Raw genomic sequence first — 20,159 nt, 5'->3', positions numbered from 1 at the left:
CCATTTTGGAAGTAGTCAGTATATCTAAATGCATGTATAAGTGTATATATGTTTGAGTATGTATATTTGAATATATTGAGTATAACAACAAAAAGCAAAAGTGGAATATGTGTGAATGAAGTGGTTATGATTTTTTGTGCATCTCTGGATTATATCAGGGGGCACTTTACCACAGTGGGTGGTCCCACCAAATCCAGTTTTGGATTACGGTCATGTCCACATATCCCAAGTATGGCAAGGTCTCCAGGATGGATACACTGCATATATCTCCAAGTTGATGGAATACAGGCAGACTTGTACAGAGTAGCAGGAGAATACCTGGTGATCCTGGTGTTCTGACTAAAATGTATCAAACCAGTCTGAAGCTATCCTGATTAAGAGGGAGTACACAATTATAATTAATGTTGGTAACCTAATCTATTCTTTCTTTTTTGTTATTAAAAAGCATTATATGAAAGTTTCGAGTGATCAAATCAATGATAGGCAGCAGAGATCAGTATCTATGTCCCATTTGGTGATGAACATAAAATGTGGTAGATTGAACCTTGTAATGTGAAAAGTATACAGTGGGGAGGTGAAAGAAAGAAAAAAAGAGGGAGAGAGGAGGAAGAAAGCTGGTTAATTGATTGGTCTAATCCTGTGAAAGCGATAAATACATTCAGGAAAGGGAAGTAAAAAAATGCAGATTTAATTATGAAAATAGGCTAAAATGTATGTCAGAATATAAGAATTGATACAATAGATTGTGGTCTTGCATACGTTGCATGTCCCTCTCCTTTGAATAGTAACAATGAAAGAATTAGGTATAGATTTGAAGAAAAATATACAAAATCTGAATAAATATGAACTAGGGAAAATTACTATGTTTGTAATATGAACGAATAAACAAAATTCTGGTCCATTCACCAGAAAAGATGAATGGACTTTTCTGAGACCTACCGTAAAAATTATTGTTGATGAATACCTGCTTGGAAGAAGCTGTTCAATGGTATTCAATGTGGTATACACATATGTTTGTATATACAATGATGCTTAACAGATTATGAATGCAATGTCTATGGAGATTCTCGGTCATCTAGCTCACGATTGTCCCAAAAGTTGCTTTTCAAAAGGCAACTGGACTTTTTATGCTTTTTCTTTGATGACATTTCACTTCTCATCCAAGAAATGAAATCCTTAAAGGAAAAAACATAAAAAAGTCCAGTTGCCTTTTGAAAAGCAACTTGGGGACATTTATGAACCCAAATACATAAATAAATGAGTAAAAATGTTATACTTATTTCTTCAGGAAAAGGATCCAAAGTCAAACACTTGTGTGTGGCAAAAGTATATGAATTTTTTACTTTTAATAACTGGTGTGTCCCCTTTGGTCAGTAATAACTGCAACTAAAGGTTTAAAATAACTGTTGATCAATACTGCACATCAGCGTGGAAGAATTTTAGCCTATTCCTCCTCACAGAACAGCTTCAGTTTAGGGATGTTGGTGGGCTTCTTCCCGTGAGCTGCCTATTTCAGGTCCTTCCATAACATTTCTACAGGATTAAGATCAGGACTCTGATTTGACTTTTTGAAAACATTTTTTCTGCTTTAACCATTCTGTGGTCATGCAACTTGTGTGTTTTGGATCATTGTCTTGATGCATGATCTATTTTTCTCTTGAGCTTCAGTTCACAGATAGATACGCTGACATTTTCTTATGGGAAATAGGACAGGTGTTGAATTACCTCTATTTGTATATCATCTGTATGACACTTTTGTAAACTTTTCCAGCTGGGTAAGAATCAATAACTATTTTTTGTAGGTCCTCAGAAATCTGCTTTCTTTAAGCCATGACACACTTCCATATACCTTTATTGTGAATATCAGACTTCGTAGCAAATGCTCAGAACTCTTTAAATAAGGCAGACTTCCATACTTCCACCTGATCATTAGCTCATTGTCTGAAATCCTAATTCTAAATTTCCCTTCAAATGAGCTGACAATCCTAGAGGTTCACATATTTTTGCCACACACAAATATGTAGCTTTGGACCATTTTCCTTAATAAATGGAACAGGTATAATATTTTTGTGTGATTTGTTTAATTGGGGTCTCTTTATCTAGTTTTAGGAATTACATGGAGATCAGATCGTGTTTTAGTTCATATTATGCAGAAATATTGAAAAATCAAAAAGGTTCATAAACTTTTAAGCATAACTGTATAAACACACGGAAAGACTAGTAGACTTGTTAAAGACAGTTAGCAATAAATAAGCATGAAAGAAAATAAAAGAAGTGAAAGACATTAGAGTGAAAATAGAATGATTGAAGAAGAGAAACTATTAATCCTATACAAAGAGTATTAGAAGACTTAATGATGGCATTTATAATGGAGATTAGAAAATAGGATATGGAACCGAAAAAGAATTATGTTCAAAAATGCCAGAGTGTGTAATTAGGCTAATGGCAAGAATGAAAAAGGATGAATAAAAGAATGCTCATGTGAAAAGGACTCTAGATGAGAAAAATGCATGTAAGACAACAATTGCTACAAAAAATGAGGATAAGAGAAGCTATTATACAATATGTTTATAGAAAAATAAACTAAATTTACATATGGAGTGGGGAGAGAAAAATGACAAAATTTAATGGAAATCAAAGCAAATATTTTGGAAGAGGATGAAAAAGTTAAAAGATACTTCAGGAGAATGTAATTAAAAATAAATAATTTGAAACTGAAGTGACAATGCTGCAAGGAGTATTTCGAGATATCTGTGAGAATAATGGTGTCATGCAGAAAAGTGGAATTGAAAAGAATGTAATTATGTGAGATCAGGAAAAAGCTTTCGTTACATGGTGTTGATGAGATGCTTAAAATCAGTAGTTTAAATACCAAAAGGCAATATTTGAACTGATATACAGACTAGATGGAAAGCAGGATGATTCGCAACTATAGAAAGATTTGGAGAGAGAGAGCCAATTGTGTTAGCAAAGCAAGATTTAATGTTTTTATTCCATTTTTATTGTCTTCTTTTTACTCTTTTTTTGGTTGTTTGCATAACATTGTTTATTCAAAAGGGAACAAAGGGGCAGATATGTATGTATTTATCTGCATTTAAGAGGCTTACTTATGAGACTGATTACTTCAATAACATCTTTCTTTTTATTACCAGGACTCATTGAAGTTCCAGAATATCCATTTAATGAGCAAAGAGAAACTTTTAGTTTTGTCTCTCTCCTGACACGGCCAGAGGTCATCATGGCTTTGTGCCAGGTGCGAGATGAGTGCAATAAAACCGCTGCTATGTCTCTTTTCCATTCCACCCTGACTAAGTATGGACGACTTGAAACATTTGAACAGATTCAGACCCAGACCTTTTCCCAGGTAACATGTTATGGCAGATTCTTTGAAGGGATGAGATATACAAATGTAAAGGATTATAACCATTGTGTGTTGGGTGAAAGGACTCCATGTAATACAGTGGTAAAAGATTACTTTAGGCCAGATAAGACTTCTGCTTACTGTTCTTCAGAACATGGAACTCCCTCTTTCACTTAGACTACTGTATGATAAAAACCAGAAGAAATGCACACACACGTTTCTTTGATCATTTGTGGGATAACAACCTAACCATATATACTGATGGAAAAAATAGTTCACCAAGTTGGCCATAATGATACCAATCTTATATCAGCAAGCTTGGGAGTCCTCCAATATCTGCAGGCATTCAGCTTTCAGAACAGCCCACTGAGGACTAACTATGCTCAGCAGCCAAGAAATGTTGGCTGCTTAGTTTAGATTGAGAGAAAATAGCTAACCTAAGCACCATCCTACCCACTTGAATAAAATCAACTCAATCTACAACATGATTCAGAGAGCATATATTTTAGATTAGAATTCATACTTCTATGATTATCATTATGTATAGCTTAATCACAGATATATTGGACATAGTCCAATTTCATGTGGGAAAAACTAGAAGAGCTTTGAATAAAAAACAGGTACTGCTGATTTCCAAACACAGTTTACTGTTTTCATTCCTGGATCCCAGGAATAACAAATTCTGCAAACTGCAAGAATGAAAAGCTATGCATGCATGTTCTCTACTTATTATGAATTGTTTACACAGAAGAACTTCCTAAACTTTCTTTTATCTATAATCTACCTCAAAAAGAAAAGTAGCCCAGGAGTTTGAGAAGCACCCACTTAAAAGAAAAAGTAGGAAATATGCAGGTTAAATATTTAGAGGAGATAACATTAAAGCTGCTTTATGTGGGGGGAAATAGGCAAGTTCCCATAAAATATAATATCATCTGTTTATGAGCTTTTCGAAGGAAATATCTGGATATTAGAAAGAAAAGCTTATGTGCTCATATCTTAGGAAAGCCAAGGGTTTTTGTTTGTTTTTGCTGTCCTTGAGAGTAAATGCTGCACTCTTCTTAAAAAATAGATCATTTCAGTGTAACATTCTATGGGGAAAGATTTGTTTTGGTGTAGATTGCTTTGGGAACTGTTGCTATTAGCAGAATGTCATTAAAGTACAATAAAATTCTTCCTGTTTACAGAATAGTATTCTGTGGACCATAAAACATGTAATAAGCCTATAATGCCATTTTTTCCTTCACAAAGCAGTCTCAGGGGGATGATTTAAAATGGAGGTGGGAAGGGAATCTAATAGATATCCCTCTATTTTTTTCCACTGCAAACTTCAGCCACTCCTCTCTTCCCCAAAAGGGATAGTAATAGAGGTGTGTACTAATGCAAACACAAAGCCAGAGAAAAGAAGGACTAACTATCCACTCCCCACTGCTGCATTTCTTTAGACTCAGCAATATCTATTGCTATATCCATTTAACGTGCAATATGAAGTTTGAAACTAAGATGAAGATTCTTTTGTTTTGACTACCTGCAGATTTCAATGTTCCTCAAGGATACGTGGATCAATACTCTAAAGATAGCAGTAAGAAGCAGCCTGAGGGACATAGGCAAAGGCTGGTATAACTTATATGAGACAAAATGGGAAGTATATCAGATGTCCAAGCTTCATCAGTTGATGGAGCTTATCAAGTTTATGCTACAAGACTCTGTACGTTACCTGGTCCAGGATTCACTTGTAAACTTCACACAGCTCTTTTTGGATGCCTGCCACAGTGTCCTGGATTGCCCTGAAAATCTGACGTGGGGAGACGATCTTGTTAATAGCCCTTACAAGTAAGACAATGAGGAAACGTCTCCAATCTGAGAAAGGAAAAGAACATTGAGCAATATTTTTGAAATGTATTCCTTTTCTTATGAGTTGAACCTTTAAATGTATTTTGTCTTTTCTAAGGTTCCTGATGAAATAGTGCCACTGCACCCAAGCATTTCACATACCCATATGGATTTATATCATCCTAGAATCAGTTCTGTGTCTTTGTGATCTCATATTATTAACTCAGTTTGGCAGCTGAGCCAGCTTATTGTTGGCTCAGCTAAGATATACTTGAAATTGCTACAAAACTACCTTGTTCTTTTTTTTTTTTTTTTGTGAGATGCTCAATGGAGCGTTTTGCTTCATCTAACTTCTCAGTCTCTGGGTTACAGCTTTCAAGGGAAAAAGTTGCAACGGCTTTTCAGGTTCTCAATCATCCCAAAGAAACCACTATGTAATTTTTGCAGGTAGCCCTATAAATGATAAGAACCTAAAGTCTGCAGTTGTGGATAACAAAACTTCAGGTTTTTTAATTATTATTACTTTTAGAATAATAGCAGAAAAAAAACCCTAAATGAACAAAACGCAAAGATATAAACATTATTTTAAAAAACACAAGTTACGTAAAAGTGCTTAAAAATAAATGAAAAAAATACAACCAAAAATTTAAAGTATTATGTCATTACAACAGTAAATACTTACAATTCTGTATATAATTATCTAATGCAAACATGCAAGTATTTGTGTGTGTGTGTCTGTATCTGTGTGTGTGTATGCACACCTGTCTGATTCTCAGACTGAACAAATCCCTGAAGTTTTCTTGGCAAGGTTTTTCAAAATTGGCTTGCCTTGCCTTTTTCCTAGAGGTTACAGGAAGTGACTAGCCCCAAGATCATCCAGCTGGTTTTGTGCCTCAGGTGGGATTAGATTCTATCTTCTCCTATTTACACGAAACAAGTTCTGTTTCTCTCCCTCCCTCCCTCCTTCTCTCTCTCCCTCCCTCCCTCCCTCTCTCTCTCTCTCTCCCCCTCCCTCCCTCCCTCCCTCTCTCTCCCTCCCTCCCTCCCTGTCTCCCCACACTGTTTTATACACCAGTGGTTTTTGTATAGGTGAGTATAGATGACTCCTATGTTTCATTTTACTTATCCAGACAAAGTCAACATCTGTAGGTAATCCTTTCATAAATGACAAGTGTGAGTCAGATCTTCAAATCATTGAGTAAACAGGACCAAACATTTATCTTTCCAGTGCTGTATCATCAGGGTTTTTTTTTAGCTCTACTAAGGCCATGGAGAATCCATTTATATTGTCCAGTTATCAAATACCATGTAGTAAGTAGGCAATCCAAGAGACTTTTATCCTTTAGCTTTTGTTATATAGTCACATTAATATAGTCCTCTACTTTCTCTCAAAACTTAGTTAAGTATAGGATGCTTAAATGCATGTAAAACATGCATTTTAAAGAAACATTATCCTTATTACATCTTGTACAAAATGCTATTTTGACACTCCTTTTCTATACAAATGTAGTGGAGTCCAATAGATTCTAAATATTTTTGGTGTATAACTCATGGTTGAAGTCTATTCACATGCTTGCTATAGAAGTTCAGACATTCCAATTTTCTAGGCAATATAGGAGCCTCTAGTTCTTTATTCCACTCTTTTCTTAACATCTGCATATAAAATATATTGTCTGTAAAATAAAAATAATCAAAAATGAAAGACAACCAAATATATGTATTCCAAAATTGCCCAAATTAGAAAATTAATACTAACAGTTAGCTTCCAGTATTTAAATACTTGACAAATAAGTAAACTTTATGATATAACTCTAGTTTTAGTAAACCAAATCCTTCCTTATTAATTGGTAATTGTATTTTCTGTAAAGTTACTCTTGGAATCAAAGAACCCCATAAACATTTTCTAAACTAGAAGTTTAACTATAAAAATATTTTGAGACATTTGAATAGGAATTCATTTCATAATATAAATTAATTTGAGAAGACCTTGAGTTTATGGAATTTAGGAAAATAGGTTCTGAAATCCTAAAAAAATAATCAAAAAGGTGGGTTTTTTGTTTTTGTTTTTTTGTTTTTTGCAAAGATTGGTAGGTATACCTCAGAAGTGGGCAGACTGATGGGACGATCAGTGGCAAATCTCTGGGATGATGGGCGGGTGAAGGCCTGATGCATTCTTTTAAACATGAAGATAGAGTTATTTTATTTTTATTTTGTTTACTTTTATTTATATCACACTTTCATTATTTTTGAAAATAATTCAAGGTGGAGAACATATCCAACACAACTTCTTCCTATTTTGTCCACAAACCTACGAGATGAGTTGGCCTGAGTTTTACTGGCCAAACGTCACCCAACTGGGTTTCATGACCAAGACAGGACTTGAATTCATGGTCTCCTCTTTCTAGCCCAGTGCCTTTATCACTGGACCAAACTGGGTGTAGATCAAATCTGTCTGCCCAAAATTAGAAATATGCACAATCCTTACCAGGGATCAGATTTCTTTTTACTAATTCTGGTTACACAAAACTGCATAACAAACAGAAGATATTGAGTGCCACCTGTACCTAATTTACATAAGTGTTACCCTAGTTGTACCCAGCGGCTGCATTTTTTTTTAATTGCATGCTAGTATATATTCTAGATAAATTCCTTATGATATTCATTAATATTATATTTTGATAAACTGACAAATTGAATAAAAATAATACTCAGCCAGAATATTTTATCCATTTTAGAATACAGTATCATAGAACAGATGTCAACCAATGTAACAATACTCCTGTGAAACCATCTATTTTACTACAGTGATAATATTAGCTCCATTAAACATTGTGTGAAAATGCCTTCTGGTAGAAATGCAGGATATGTATGGGCTCCTAGTTCTATGGAATACAAACAAATAAAACTGGAATATGTTTTCAGCTCAGTGCATTTTAATTAGTAAAGAGATGAGTTAATGCTTGAATCTGTTTATCCATAACACAATGTGAAATTTCTACATTCTCCCTCTTGCAGGCCACGAAAAAATCCCCTGTTTATAATTGATTTGGCTTTAGACAGTTATGGTGTCCATTTTAGCACACCTTTGGAGAATTTTGAGACATCAATTGTTTCTCTTTTTAATAAAGGGATCTTGGCTACACATAGCATACCACAACTGGAGAAAGTGAGTTTCTTTCAAGAATCTGAAATGTCTTCTCACCCTGATATATGTTCCAGCTTATAAAATGTGCATAGTTATACCATTTCAGGCTTCATTGTTTATACTAAGGAGTTACACATTAGTCTTTATAGAGGCAAATATAAATGTCCCAGAATAATGTTGGAGGATCTAATCTGGGCCAATCACCGGGATCAGAGGTTTAGTCTTCCAAGCTTTCAAATTTGTGCTAGAACCCATCGTCAGGAAATTTCTCATGACACACTCCGCTAAAGAGAAGTTCCCTGAGGATGGGCTCCAGCATAGGTCTGAAAGCTCAGAAGATTAAATCTCTGGTCCCAGTGATCCAGATTGAGTCTTTATAGATTCTAAATATTTCTCAATCCGGAAAAATATTTTGCCTTTTGTTTTGCAATGGCCACATGCCAGTTTTATGAAGTTATCACAGTTTTGTACTCCAAATATTTAAGGATAGGATGCTGGAGATTTTCAGGCTAATATCTGTTTTTCAGAAACAATACTGTAATTTGTTATAATTGTAATAATTGAAAACAACAGCCAAGTCATGGATTAGTCTCTTTCACTGAGAAACTAATGCAGTTTTTTAGTTAATATGTACTGAAGTTTAGGGAAAGAAGATTGATTTTGATGTCACATCCTGATATTTTGTTGGGGTGGGGGAGTCAGGGAGAGGAGTTGAGAAATATCAGTTCAATTTGTGTTGTAAGTTTCATAAAGCCACCCTATACAGAGATATAAAAACTCTAAAATTTTAAAGGGCAGAAGATAAGGGAGGATTTTGCAGAAGGATTTAGCTAACACTTTTTAGCACTGACATATTGCCAGAGGAGGACTCCACTAACACTTTTCCAATTGAGGAAAACATGTCAGATTTAAATGAGAAAGTGTTGGCAATAACGCTGTAATTTTAAATCCTGAAGCTATTAATGCTGACACCAAAGTAAAGGGAATATCTGAGATGTTTCATTATATGTATTTATCTTGATGCTTCTTTATAAAGTGGTGTGCTGCAGATTAAAAAAAAAAAGGCTTTTTATTTCAAAATTCAAATCTCAGCACAAATCGTTATTAAAGTGACTTTTAGAGTAAGTTGAAAGTTTTTTTTTATTCAATTCTTGCAATATGCTTCTGCTGATTTGGCTAGGGTGGGAGATCTTTTTACCATCAAGAATTTCTATCTTCTTTATTAAAAAGAAAAGAATACTTTCATTGTTTCTCACTGAATGCCAGCAAGCCATGCTTAAAGGATAGGTTAGCCAAAATATTTAATCTCTCCAAAGCTGGGGTATGAAGCCTGCTACTGTGAACAGCTTGTAGAGATAAGCTGCAACACAATTAAGGCAAAGTTTAGTGCAAATCACATTTAGCATGACTAGGAATTCCAACCGAGCTCCATATATTATAGTTAGATCTTTGAATTGTTTATAATAGACAAGTTATGGTACTCATGTATGATAACCTTTATTATGGTAGTTCTGAGGAAAAAGAATAGTTTCTATAACATACTGAAGTCAAAAATGTAAGAGGAATCTTGTTACAGTGCATGGTTATGGGTGGCTTTTAATTTTGTTCAACCACCTTTTTAGAAACAATAGAAGCAGACGATAATCCTGTTTATGCTAAATGACTCTTCTTTTATCTCTTTTTCAGTATGTGCTTGAAAACATGTTCATCTGTGGCACACCATTGTTAGAGTCTGTGGGTCTGAATGAGCCAGCTGTGATAGAATTGCGGAATACCATCTGTACTTGCATCCGCAAAGCACTGATCCCCCTTCAAGCTTATGCCAAGAATTATGAAAAGTACTTAGAACTGAATAATCGCGATATCCACAGCCTCTTAAAGTAAGCAGCATTCACATGCAAGAGCAGGAACTAAAAACTGAAAGGGTAGATTGATACACAACCACTCTGACTTTACTTTCAGTAGAATTAAAGGGCAAAAAAAAGCAAGTAGCTTTCTAAAACATATTGGCTTGGATCCTAAGTTCTTGCTCCAATTACTTTTTCATCCATTTCCTGTCCATCTGCAGCTCCCCACCATGTTCTCCATCATTCCCACAGGTCCCCCCAATTCTCAGGAGCAGGTGTTTGGCACCGAGAGGAGTGGGTTAGGAAACCTGTGTTTCATGAATACTGTGCAGTTGACTGAAAGGAGTATAGATTCTGCTTTTGATATTATAAACTATATCAAGTTGATTATATTTTCTTTAGCATCAGAATGGTTGCTGATTGATTTTTTTTTAATGCAGATGAGGGGTGTGAGTCACATTTTTCAATTTATTTTTACCTTTCCTAAGACAGTAGGTATTTTAAGGCTTCTTCCCATTGAAAAATTATATGTGACCATAAATACATACTGAATAAGAAGGCACAATTGCTACTCTTGAATAAATAGGGTAGGCAGCCTTGACTCCTAGAGGAAAAACTGAATATAAATGTAATGAAGGAAAAACTATTTTTGAGAGATCAGTACATGTTAAGCATTTATTTATTTATTTAAAATATCATTCACATATTATCCTTTTCAACGTTCACTTAAAATTTTAATTGTCTAAAATGTATCTATAAAAACCCTTCATAACACCTTTGAATTTTTCATGGCTAATATATATATATATATATATATATATATATATATATATATATATATATATATATATATATATATATATATATATATATATATATATATATATATATATATATATATATATATATATACATACATACATATATATATACATATATATATACACACATATATATACACACACACACACATATATATATACATATATATATACACACATATATATATACACACACATATATATACATATATATATATACATACATACATACATACATACATATATATATATACATACATACATACATACATACATACATACATACATACATACATATATATATATATATATATATATATATATCAGCCAAAATGCTGAAGAAAATGGTTTTTGTCATGGTATATTAGCCAAAATGGAATTATCTTGCTACATAAAAATTGTTTTAAGCCCAATAATTAAAATCTTATGATATATTCATCTTTGTATCCTCTTATATAATATTTAATTTTCTTACTTTTTCTTTCCTTCATCTAAAAAACTAATGTTTCTATATAATTTGTCTTCTTACTCTTCATTCCTGTGCCTATTTTTTATAAATGCTTACTATCATCATCAAGGAATTGAGCTTTAAAACACTGTTTGCAAAGCGCATGTTGCTTCTCATTATCTTTCTTTCAGCTTTCTGCTTCAAATACTTATTATTTGATTTATTTTGTGCCTTTTATGTCTTAGATAACCGTTTTTGCAAGATAACTATTTCCTACTGTGTACAAAGTTGAATTTTTAAAATTATTTTCTTAATCATGACTTTCCAGTTGATCACCTCTTCCTAAGTGGAACTACAGATTAGCTCTGCATGTATTGCCATTTTATATAAACAGATTGAATCTCCTCATGTTTAAATTTGCTTCTGGGTATCTGGAACTTCAGCTTGCTTGCTTATTTATTGTTTATTTATTTTTAAATAACAATATTTTTATTCTGCCATTTTCATTACAACAATGCAGGGAGACCTACATAACAGAGAGTATAAAGCTATCATTCTTCACATAATATAAAAAAATTACAGATGCAGCCCAAGGGGTTCTCTCCACATCAAAAGTCCATTTGACCAGGATGGCTTTCACTTGCTTCGTAAAATGCAAGCAAGATGGGGATTCCTCACAATTCAGGGCGGGGTGTGTGTGTGAATATTCCATAGTATGGGAACCACAATGAGAACACATGCATCTGCCTCCTTCAAAAGAAGGAGATTATCCTGCAAATACACAAGGCCTAAGCCATATTGGATATGCTTCAAAAGTTAAAATTAGCATCATCATCATAGCATTAGCATCTATGTAGATCTAAACCATTATCAGTGTAGAACCCTACTTTTAACAGTAAAGTTAAAAGACAAAAAAGGCCTAGAGTTGAAGGTTCAGCCTTTCCAGTTTATTAGGAACTGAAAAATATAATTTATTCCATATATCTACTACACAGTTACATATGATTCCGTTTCATCAGATTAAAACCATTGTATTAAACTAATGTTGATACATACTGGACAAAAGTGTACATGACTATCTAGTTCCTAAGGGAGGAGTGGAGACTTTGGTCCTGTGGGACACATCAGGTCCTGAAGGAATTCTCTGGGGTCTGTACATTTAGCAGTTGTTTAAATTGAAAGTGATTCTTTTTCTTGTATGATTCTCTTTAGTCACCCCACTGCCCCCATATATACCTTCTTACATTCACATATACACACTCTCTACCTTTCTTAGAAATGGGCTGATTTTCTCCCTTTCTCCTGAGAGGAAAAGGAAAATAATGAGGTTTCCTCATTCCTCCTTCCTTTTAGCAAAGAAGCAAGAAAACATTGCATTTCTGCTGTCATTCAGAGAGCAAATACAGCAATCAGCCTTTCCTCCCAGTAAGGGAGGACTAAATGGTTGAGCTTTAATCCTGTTTGCTGTTTTTTGTGTGCTGTTGATATTTGATGGCAGAATACTCTCGGGACATCCAAAATCAGGTTTTCTGGGGAGTTTGATTACTGTCTGACTACTTTCCTGACTCACCATAGTTTTCAGAGGAGAAACTATGTACCTGAATATGGATTGTTACCTTCTATTCTGATGGGAATTTTAGGAGTTGTTAACCAGGTTGGAGAAAATGATTATATACAAATGTAAATATTTAAAAGTTTTGTGAAGCAGCATTCCTACCATAGCTGTATTTTTTGGTTTGATTGTGTGTTTGCTGAAAATGTATTTCTGCTTATTTCTAGAGACTATGAGATCAATTGCCCTTCTGCTCCAGAAGTGAGGGAAATAGTAAACAAGCATTTGGCAGAAAAAGAGTTGTTGGATAATAGTTTGCCAAGCTTCATGGTCATTGGCCCTTTTCATCTCAGCGTTGAAGGTGTAAGGCAGAGCCTATCCAAGAAATGCAAAGCTTTGGCCACTTCAATGCTGGACATATTGGCCAGGAATTTACATCGTCAAGTAGAAGATGTGAGTTTTATAGTTGGTACACTGCCTCTAGAGGAGTAACCAAATAATTTTATAATTATTTCTGGAAATGTACAATTATTTTACCAGAGATGGCTTATTGACATGTGAAACCCAGTATTATTATCAGAAATTGTGAAGAATGATTATCATGCATTTCCTTTGACTTTCTTTACAATATCTCAGTGAAGACACATGACATAATCAGACATCTTCAGTTTACAGCCCATTATCGCTTGTGGAGAGGACAATGGGGAAGAAAAACAAAGCATAATGATGTTAACTAACGGTTGTCTTGGAGACATAGAAAAGGCTTGTGAGATTAGTGGTCTGGGCCGGAGCAGGTGGTCTATATAAAGTGTAGTTTAGTCTCAATTTCAGACACCTGACCTCACCTTTTTGATGCACTTGATTGAATTCTTTGTTTTGGACTTAGCGCTGACAGAGTTATTATATCATTTTGCAGATCTGTGATGCCTTCAAGGCCATCAGCCGAAAAATTTATGAAAAACCAAACAGCATTGAGGAACTAGCTGAGCTGCGGGAATGGATGAAAGGAATCCCAGAGAAATTGAAAGTGCAGGAGGTGAAACGTAGTCAGGGAGATGGGATCAAATAACCGGAATGTCAAGTGTAATAGGTGGAACTTAGACTTATATCTAAACTGTTAATCTAGGAATGTGCACTATTGAAACAATATGTCTAAGTGTTCTTTTTTTAAAACAAATTGAAAGCTTTTTAAATATAGGGGCTTCTTGAAGGCACAGTGGTTATTAACGAATGCAGTACTGCAGATTAATTCTGCTGACTGCTGACTGCCAGCAGTTTGACAGTTCGATTCTCACTGGCTCAAGGTTGACTCAGCTTCCATCCTTCTGAGGTTGGTAAAATGAGGATTCAGATTGTTGGGGGCAAGATGCTGACTCTGTAAACTGCTCAAAGAAGACTGCAAAGCACTGTGAAGCAGTATATAAGTCTAAGTGCTGTTGCTGTTGCTATTTTATTCTGCCTTTTTTTCCATATACAACTCAAAGTGGCAAACTTAGTAATACTCCTTCCTCCACCTATTTTCCTCACAACATAACAATGTCTCTGTGTGGTGTTGGACTGAGAGAGGATGACTGGCCAAAAGTCCATCAGACAATATTTTATACCTAAGGTAGGACTCACTTAATAAGAATGACAAAAGAAAATAAACTACATTCGGAAACAGGGGAAAGTAAAGAAGAAAAGAGAATAAACAGTATACAGAAAAAAAAGAAAAGAAAAAAAGAAACATTTTAAAAAGTAGCTTCCAATCTTCCAATCTTCCAATCTTCCAAAAGTACAAACAAACTTAATTTCATCATCCCCTATAATTTTACATGCAAATATCACTTCTTATCCTTTTGCAAATCCATAATTTATTAATATTTCAGTCCTATGTTAGCAAAAAAATCCATAAAGAGATCCCAAATTTATAAAAATATATCTTATTTTAACATTGATCAAATGAACCAACTTTGTACTTTTTTGCTTCTAACAATCATAATCTTCAGTTCATTCAGATGCTGTTGTAAGAATTTATCTTTTTCTTTTTCTCATCTCAAATATTTTTTCAATATTTTAACCAATTTCTTTTGTAAAATAAATTTAGAATAAAAAGTCCAGTCAATCTCTTGGCTTGTCAGCTGTATTTCCACTTCAATTGTTTTCTCTGTCTTATAGTCTTTTTTTATTTTCCAATATTTCTGCAAATTATTTACATTCTGAGGTTTCTGCATCATTTAAAATTTGTTTCATCTCTTTATCTTCTAAGGTATTTTCTTTCACATCATTATTTTTTTATGCAATATCTTTTGGACAATCTATTCATTTAAGCAATGCTATAATGAAGTTGCTATTTTTGACCCCATTCCTCAAAAAAATCCTGAACAATTTCAAATGTAAAAGCATTTTCTATAATTTTACAAGCTCTCCTTTGAGGAGCACACACAGACAATTTCATGTTATCTTCTTATGCAGGAAGATTCCATGGGATTGATTTACTTCCCTATCCTTTGCTTGTAGCTGCAGTCATTGTCTCTGCTCATTCAGAGATGTCTTAGCTCTTCATTCCTCACCTGTTTCAATATGTACAAATTATCTTGAAGGAGTAATGGTTGAGTATATAAACATCTATTTTGTCAAACCAAATGGGAGCGCCTTACTTAACTAATTTTTTATTTATTTATTTGTTCTTATTTCTATACCACCCTTCTCCAAATAGGACTCAGGATATTTCCAAGTCCCTGATTTTGTATTCTGTACTTAGTAAGCCGATGCAGATTTTTAAGAAACTGCAGCTATAACATATTCTGGAAAACATATTTATAGCATTATATAAAAAAGACACATTTCAAGCTTCTGTACAGCATTATGTACAAACAGAGCAGTAGCGCTCTTGGATTCAAATAAAAGATGTAGATATCGGGGGACAGAAGTGCTATGGCAGTAGAAATATCTATCGGTGTATAAACTGCATTGAACATTTGCTGCAAAATGATTTGTTCAGTTCTTTATTTAAATCGTGGGCATCAGTATATAAATTGACTGAGCACTATCAATATCAGTGTTTATAATTTATTTATTAAAACCCTGCTTTTTTATTCTGGCAAGTATAAAAAGGTGGATAACAAAATATTTTTAAAAACCCCAAGAATTAAAAACTTAAAGACATAAATTAACATTACAATTGATACTAACATCATGGAACAGAAGAACAGCATTTTTATAGATTTCCCTAAACACCTAGAGGTTAGGAGCCAAACTCAGCTCCTGAAGGAGTATGTTCCATAACATGTGAAGCAACAGAAGAGAAGGCCTTCCCCATGTGCCAGAAACTCATGATTGCAGAGATATCTTCCAGGTGGGCTTTTCATTGAGATGTTAACAATGTGCAGGGTTGTAAATAGGTAAAATACTATGTTAGAAAGTCAGGCCTTATGCCCTTTAGATGTTTAATAATCGGAACCAACTCTGCTAAGTGATTAGCAGCCAGAGCAGACCTTTTAGTATAGATATCATATGTTCTCTCTATCTGCATCAGTTATCAGCTTAGCTACTTTGGTTTGTGCCAATTGCAATTTCTGACACTTCTCAAGGGAAGGATAGCCCAATGTTGAACATGCTACAGTAATCAAAACAGCCTGTGACAAGGCACAAATCCAATTGGTTCAGGGATAATTACAGTTAGTGCCCTAGATATAATTATACAAATGTGCTTCTGGCCATAGTCACCACTTGTAAATCTAGTAGCAGCTGATATAATCAAAGGACACCCAAACTATGAACTCTAATTATGTTTATCCCCAGGTTATTATTATTATTATTAAAAAACTCTAAAAAGCATGGTAGGGTTGACAATAACACTGTCTTGCAGTTGCCAATAGGATCTAGCAGGCTTTAAGAATCATCTATAGCACGGGTATCAAATTTGCCATGTCACGTAACTGTCACATGACGTTCGCGACGTTTTGTGACTTTTTCTTATTCGCTGGGATGGGGTGGGCGTGGTCTGTGCTGATGCATCCAGCCCACGGGCCGCCAGTTTGACACCCTTGCTATACAGTAGTGGCCAAAATTGTGGAAACCTTTTGGGAAAAGTGTATTTTTGAGGTTTGATGGCTAATAACACCACTTTTTTTTTGGAGTAGTACCATAAAAGTATCAATGGAAATATAATTTAATTAAGAATTTAATGCAACAAAGTTTATTCAGTTATCTGTATTCTATGAAACGTTATAGCCAACTAACCAGAAAAAGGAAGCACAACTTGCTTAGGTTGATATCAGGTAGCTTTCCTTCATCTGATTGTAGCCAGTGAGCATGACTGTTTAGAGAAACGTAATAAACGAAATAAACATAATAAAATTAAAGTAATGGTGCAAAGAAAGTGATGTAAAATAGCATTATTAAGTGAACAAGGCTACAGTTATAAAGAAATTAGAAGAAAAATTGGTGGAAACTTAACCAAAAGTGGCATTTCTAAGTTTTTGAAGAGGTATAGAGGAGACTCAGTCACTAGAAAACCACACTGGTAAAGACAAGAAAAATATGCACAAGTAATGATAGAAGAATTAAGAGACTGTGCCTACGTGACAGAAGAAAATCATCTGGGTGTATACAAGATGAAATGGTGCAATGCAATGTGACGTTGAGTGCAAGGACTGTTCGGCAGGAATTGAGTGCAGAAATTTGGCCTAAAATGTAGAATTCCACGAAAAAGCCACTTTTATCTCTCAAACAAAGGTTGAAAAACATTACATTCTTGATTAAATTATCTTTCCATTGATATATAATTTTATGGTACTACTCCAAAAAAAAGTGGTGTTATTAGCCATCAAATCTCAAAAATACACTTTTCCCAAAAGGTTTTCACAATTTTGGCCACTACTGTAGCAGTGGTAGGATTCAAATTTTTTTACTACCGGTTCTGTGGGTGTGGCTTGGTGGGCATGGCATGGTAGCGTGGCAGGGGAAGGATACTGTAAAATCTCCATTCCATCCCCACTCCAGGGGAAGGTTACTGCAAAATCCCCATTTCCTCCTGATCAGCTGGGACTCGGGAGGCAGAGAATAGATGGGGGTGGGACCAATCAGAGGTGGTATTTACCGGTTCTCTGAACTACTCAAAATTTCCACTACCGGTTCTCCAGAACTGGTCAGAACCTGCTGAATACCACCTCTGACTGTAGTCTTACACTTCCTAAAGTATCCTAAAATAATACTTAAGACGTTTTTAGATCCTGCTATGTTCCTTGTGTTACTATAGCCTAACAATCAAGCAATAGAATTATTTCTTCTTTCTTCATCCTTGTATCTAAATCTCACCATATTAAATTTTGTTCCGTAATGGAATGAAATGTTGATCATGGAAATAACGTCTGCCTCTGTTTTTTACTCTCTATATGTATCATCCTGTAGGAATTGATAAGTAGTGTTATGGAAGAATATGAAGTCATGGAGGAATTTCTTTACAATTTGACTCAAGATGACTTCAGTGACAAGTAAGCATAAGTCATTTCCCCTGCAGTCAGAGCAAGACCTTTGGCCTGGGTTATTATACTTTGTGCCTCAGGGCTTTATTTACACATCAGAAGGCTTCATCAAATCTCTTCAGGCAGCCAGAAAAGATACCTGCTGCACTACCTTATTCAAATGCAGAAGCTGTGATGGTGTGAGCCTGCAGCCTGGAATTTAGGCAATCTTGTAGTTTCTGACCTTTTTTAAAAAATAAAGGTCTTTATTTTACATTGCATCTCATGAAAGACCAATGAATTTAGTGACTGTAAAGTGTGAGATTGTTAGGCTGCATATTTCTGTGTAGATAGATGTAGAGCATTCACAAGAACCTATGAATTGCTCAAGAATGTCCGTCCTTGCCAACATTTCAATACAAATATATACTACAAACTAGATACAGAAAGTAAAAAATTTGGTCCCAGCCTGTACAATGTATTCTCTTTTCCATAGCATTTAAAGTCAATAAGAAAACATAAATATTACATACAATGTGAGTTGAAATACCCTGAACATAATTTGGTGTTATTTTTAATTTATTAAGAATTTGAATAGCATGTTTGGTATGCAACATAATTTATCTACTATTATTTCAGTGATCAGGCTCAAAAATATTTTATGATGAAATGGGTCATTATAATATTTCCTATTTTATAGGCTGAGAACTAGCATAGCTATTCTGTCTTCTCATTTCCTGGAGCTTCTTTTCTTGAATTAGAGCATGGTTTGCCATATGTCATAGCCAAAGCTATTTTATTTAATATATATCCGGCACTTAGGTGTGATTGTATGCATGATGGAACAGTGTGATATTAAGGAGTTTGTGGGATTATTATTTTTTCTTTTCATTCCCAGATACTGCCTATATTTAGTTGTAAGAAGCATTAGCACTTTCTTATAATACCCCAAGAGATATTCATTTGTGCTTTCAGGTGGGCTGCAAGTAACTGGCCTCTGAAGATCAGTACACAAATTGAATTAATAAGGCAGCAGCACGTTGAAGATGAAGAAAGATTCCATAAAATTCAGCTGATGGATCAAAACAATTTCTTGGAACGTTTAGATGGCCTTCAGGTACGAATCTCTGATTGCAGGTTTCTCTGCATTCTCATTCTCTCATTCTTATTAAACAAACATGCATGGGTATTCAAGCAAGATTGATACTTGAAATTGTGTATTAACCACATTTGTCAAAACAACTGTTCCTATTTAATTCATGCACTATCATCATCAGGCTTTATACAGCCCTATGCTATTTCGAATCCTGCAATAAATGTTCTTTGGCATGTAGACTTTTAATATAAAATATAAATCTTTTCATATAAAAAGGATATGCTTCCATGGTTTTGCTTCAGGACATTTGCTCTTGTCCTGAACGTATTTACATGTCAACTCCTATTTGGAGATTATTTCCCATATGTTTGAAATGGTGTTACTTTAAATATTTTGCAAATATTGCTTTTAATTCATGCTGTTAACAACTTGCACCAAACACCTCCTTTTCAAATTTTGTTACCTACCTGTAACAAACCTACAATGCTATTCAGTGATGGGATTCAAGTAATTTAACAACTGGTTCTCTGCCCTAATGATTTCTTCCAATAACCAGTTTGCCAAACTGCTCAGAAAGTTAACAACCGGTTCTCCCGAAGTGGTGCGAACTGG

At 34.5% G+C, this 20,159-nt stretch overlaps 1 protein-coding gene across 3 annotated transcripts in view; it reads left to right on the top strand.

The window, feature by feature from the left end:
- The window catches only part of DNAH1 (dynein axonemal heavy chain 1), a 184,024-nt gene that overhangs the window by 46,201 nt on the left and 117,664 nt on the right, over nt 1–20,159 (top strand). For all 3 annotated transcript variants that reach the window (XM_034439656.3, XM_087887726.1, XM_034439631.3), the window contains 8 exons: nt 3,153–3,364; nt 4,893–5,191; nt 8,207–8,357; nt 10,023–10,216; nt 13,232–13,457; nt 13,921–14,040; nt 18,399–18,481; nt 19,427–19,568. In XM_034439656.3, the coding sequence (XP_034295547.1) occupies nt 3,153–3,364; nt 4,893–5,191; nt 8,207–8,357; nt 10,023–10,216; nt 13,232–13,457; nt 13,921–14,040; nt 18,399–18,481; nt 19,427–19,568 (1,427 nt within the window). The remainder of the gene's footprint in view (nt 1–3,152; nt 3,365–4,892; nt 5,192–8,206; nt 8,358–10,022; nt 10,217–13,231; nt 13,458–13,920; nt 14,041–18,398; nt 18,482–19,426; nt 19,569–20,159) is intronic.

The sequence above is a fragment of the Pantherophis guttatus genome, chromosome 2 (assembly GCF_059756535.1).
Source record: "Pantherophis guttatus breed Tessera chromosome 2, ASM5975653v1, whole genome shotgun sequence".
In the NCBI taxonomy this organism is placed as follows: domain Eukaryota; kingdom Metazoa; phylum Chordata; class Lepidosauria; order Squamata; family Colubridae; genus Pantherophis; species Pantherophis guttatus.
Note: the sequence above shows the minus strand (reverse complement) of the source record. Positions and strands in the feature narration are given on the sequence as shown.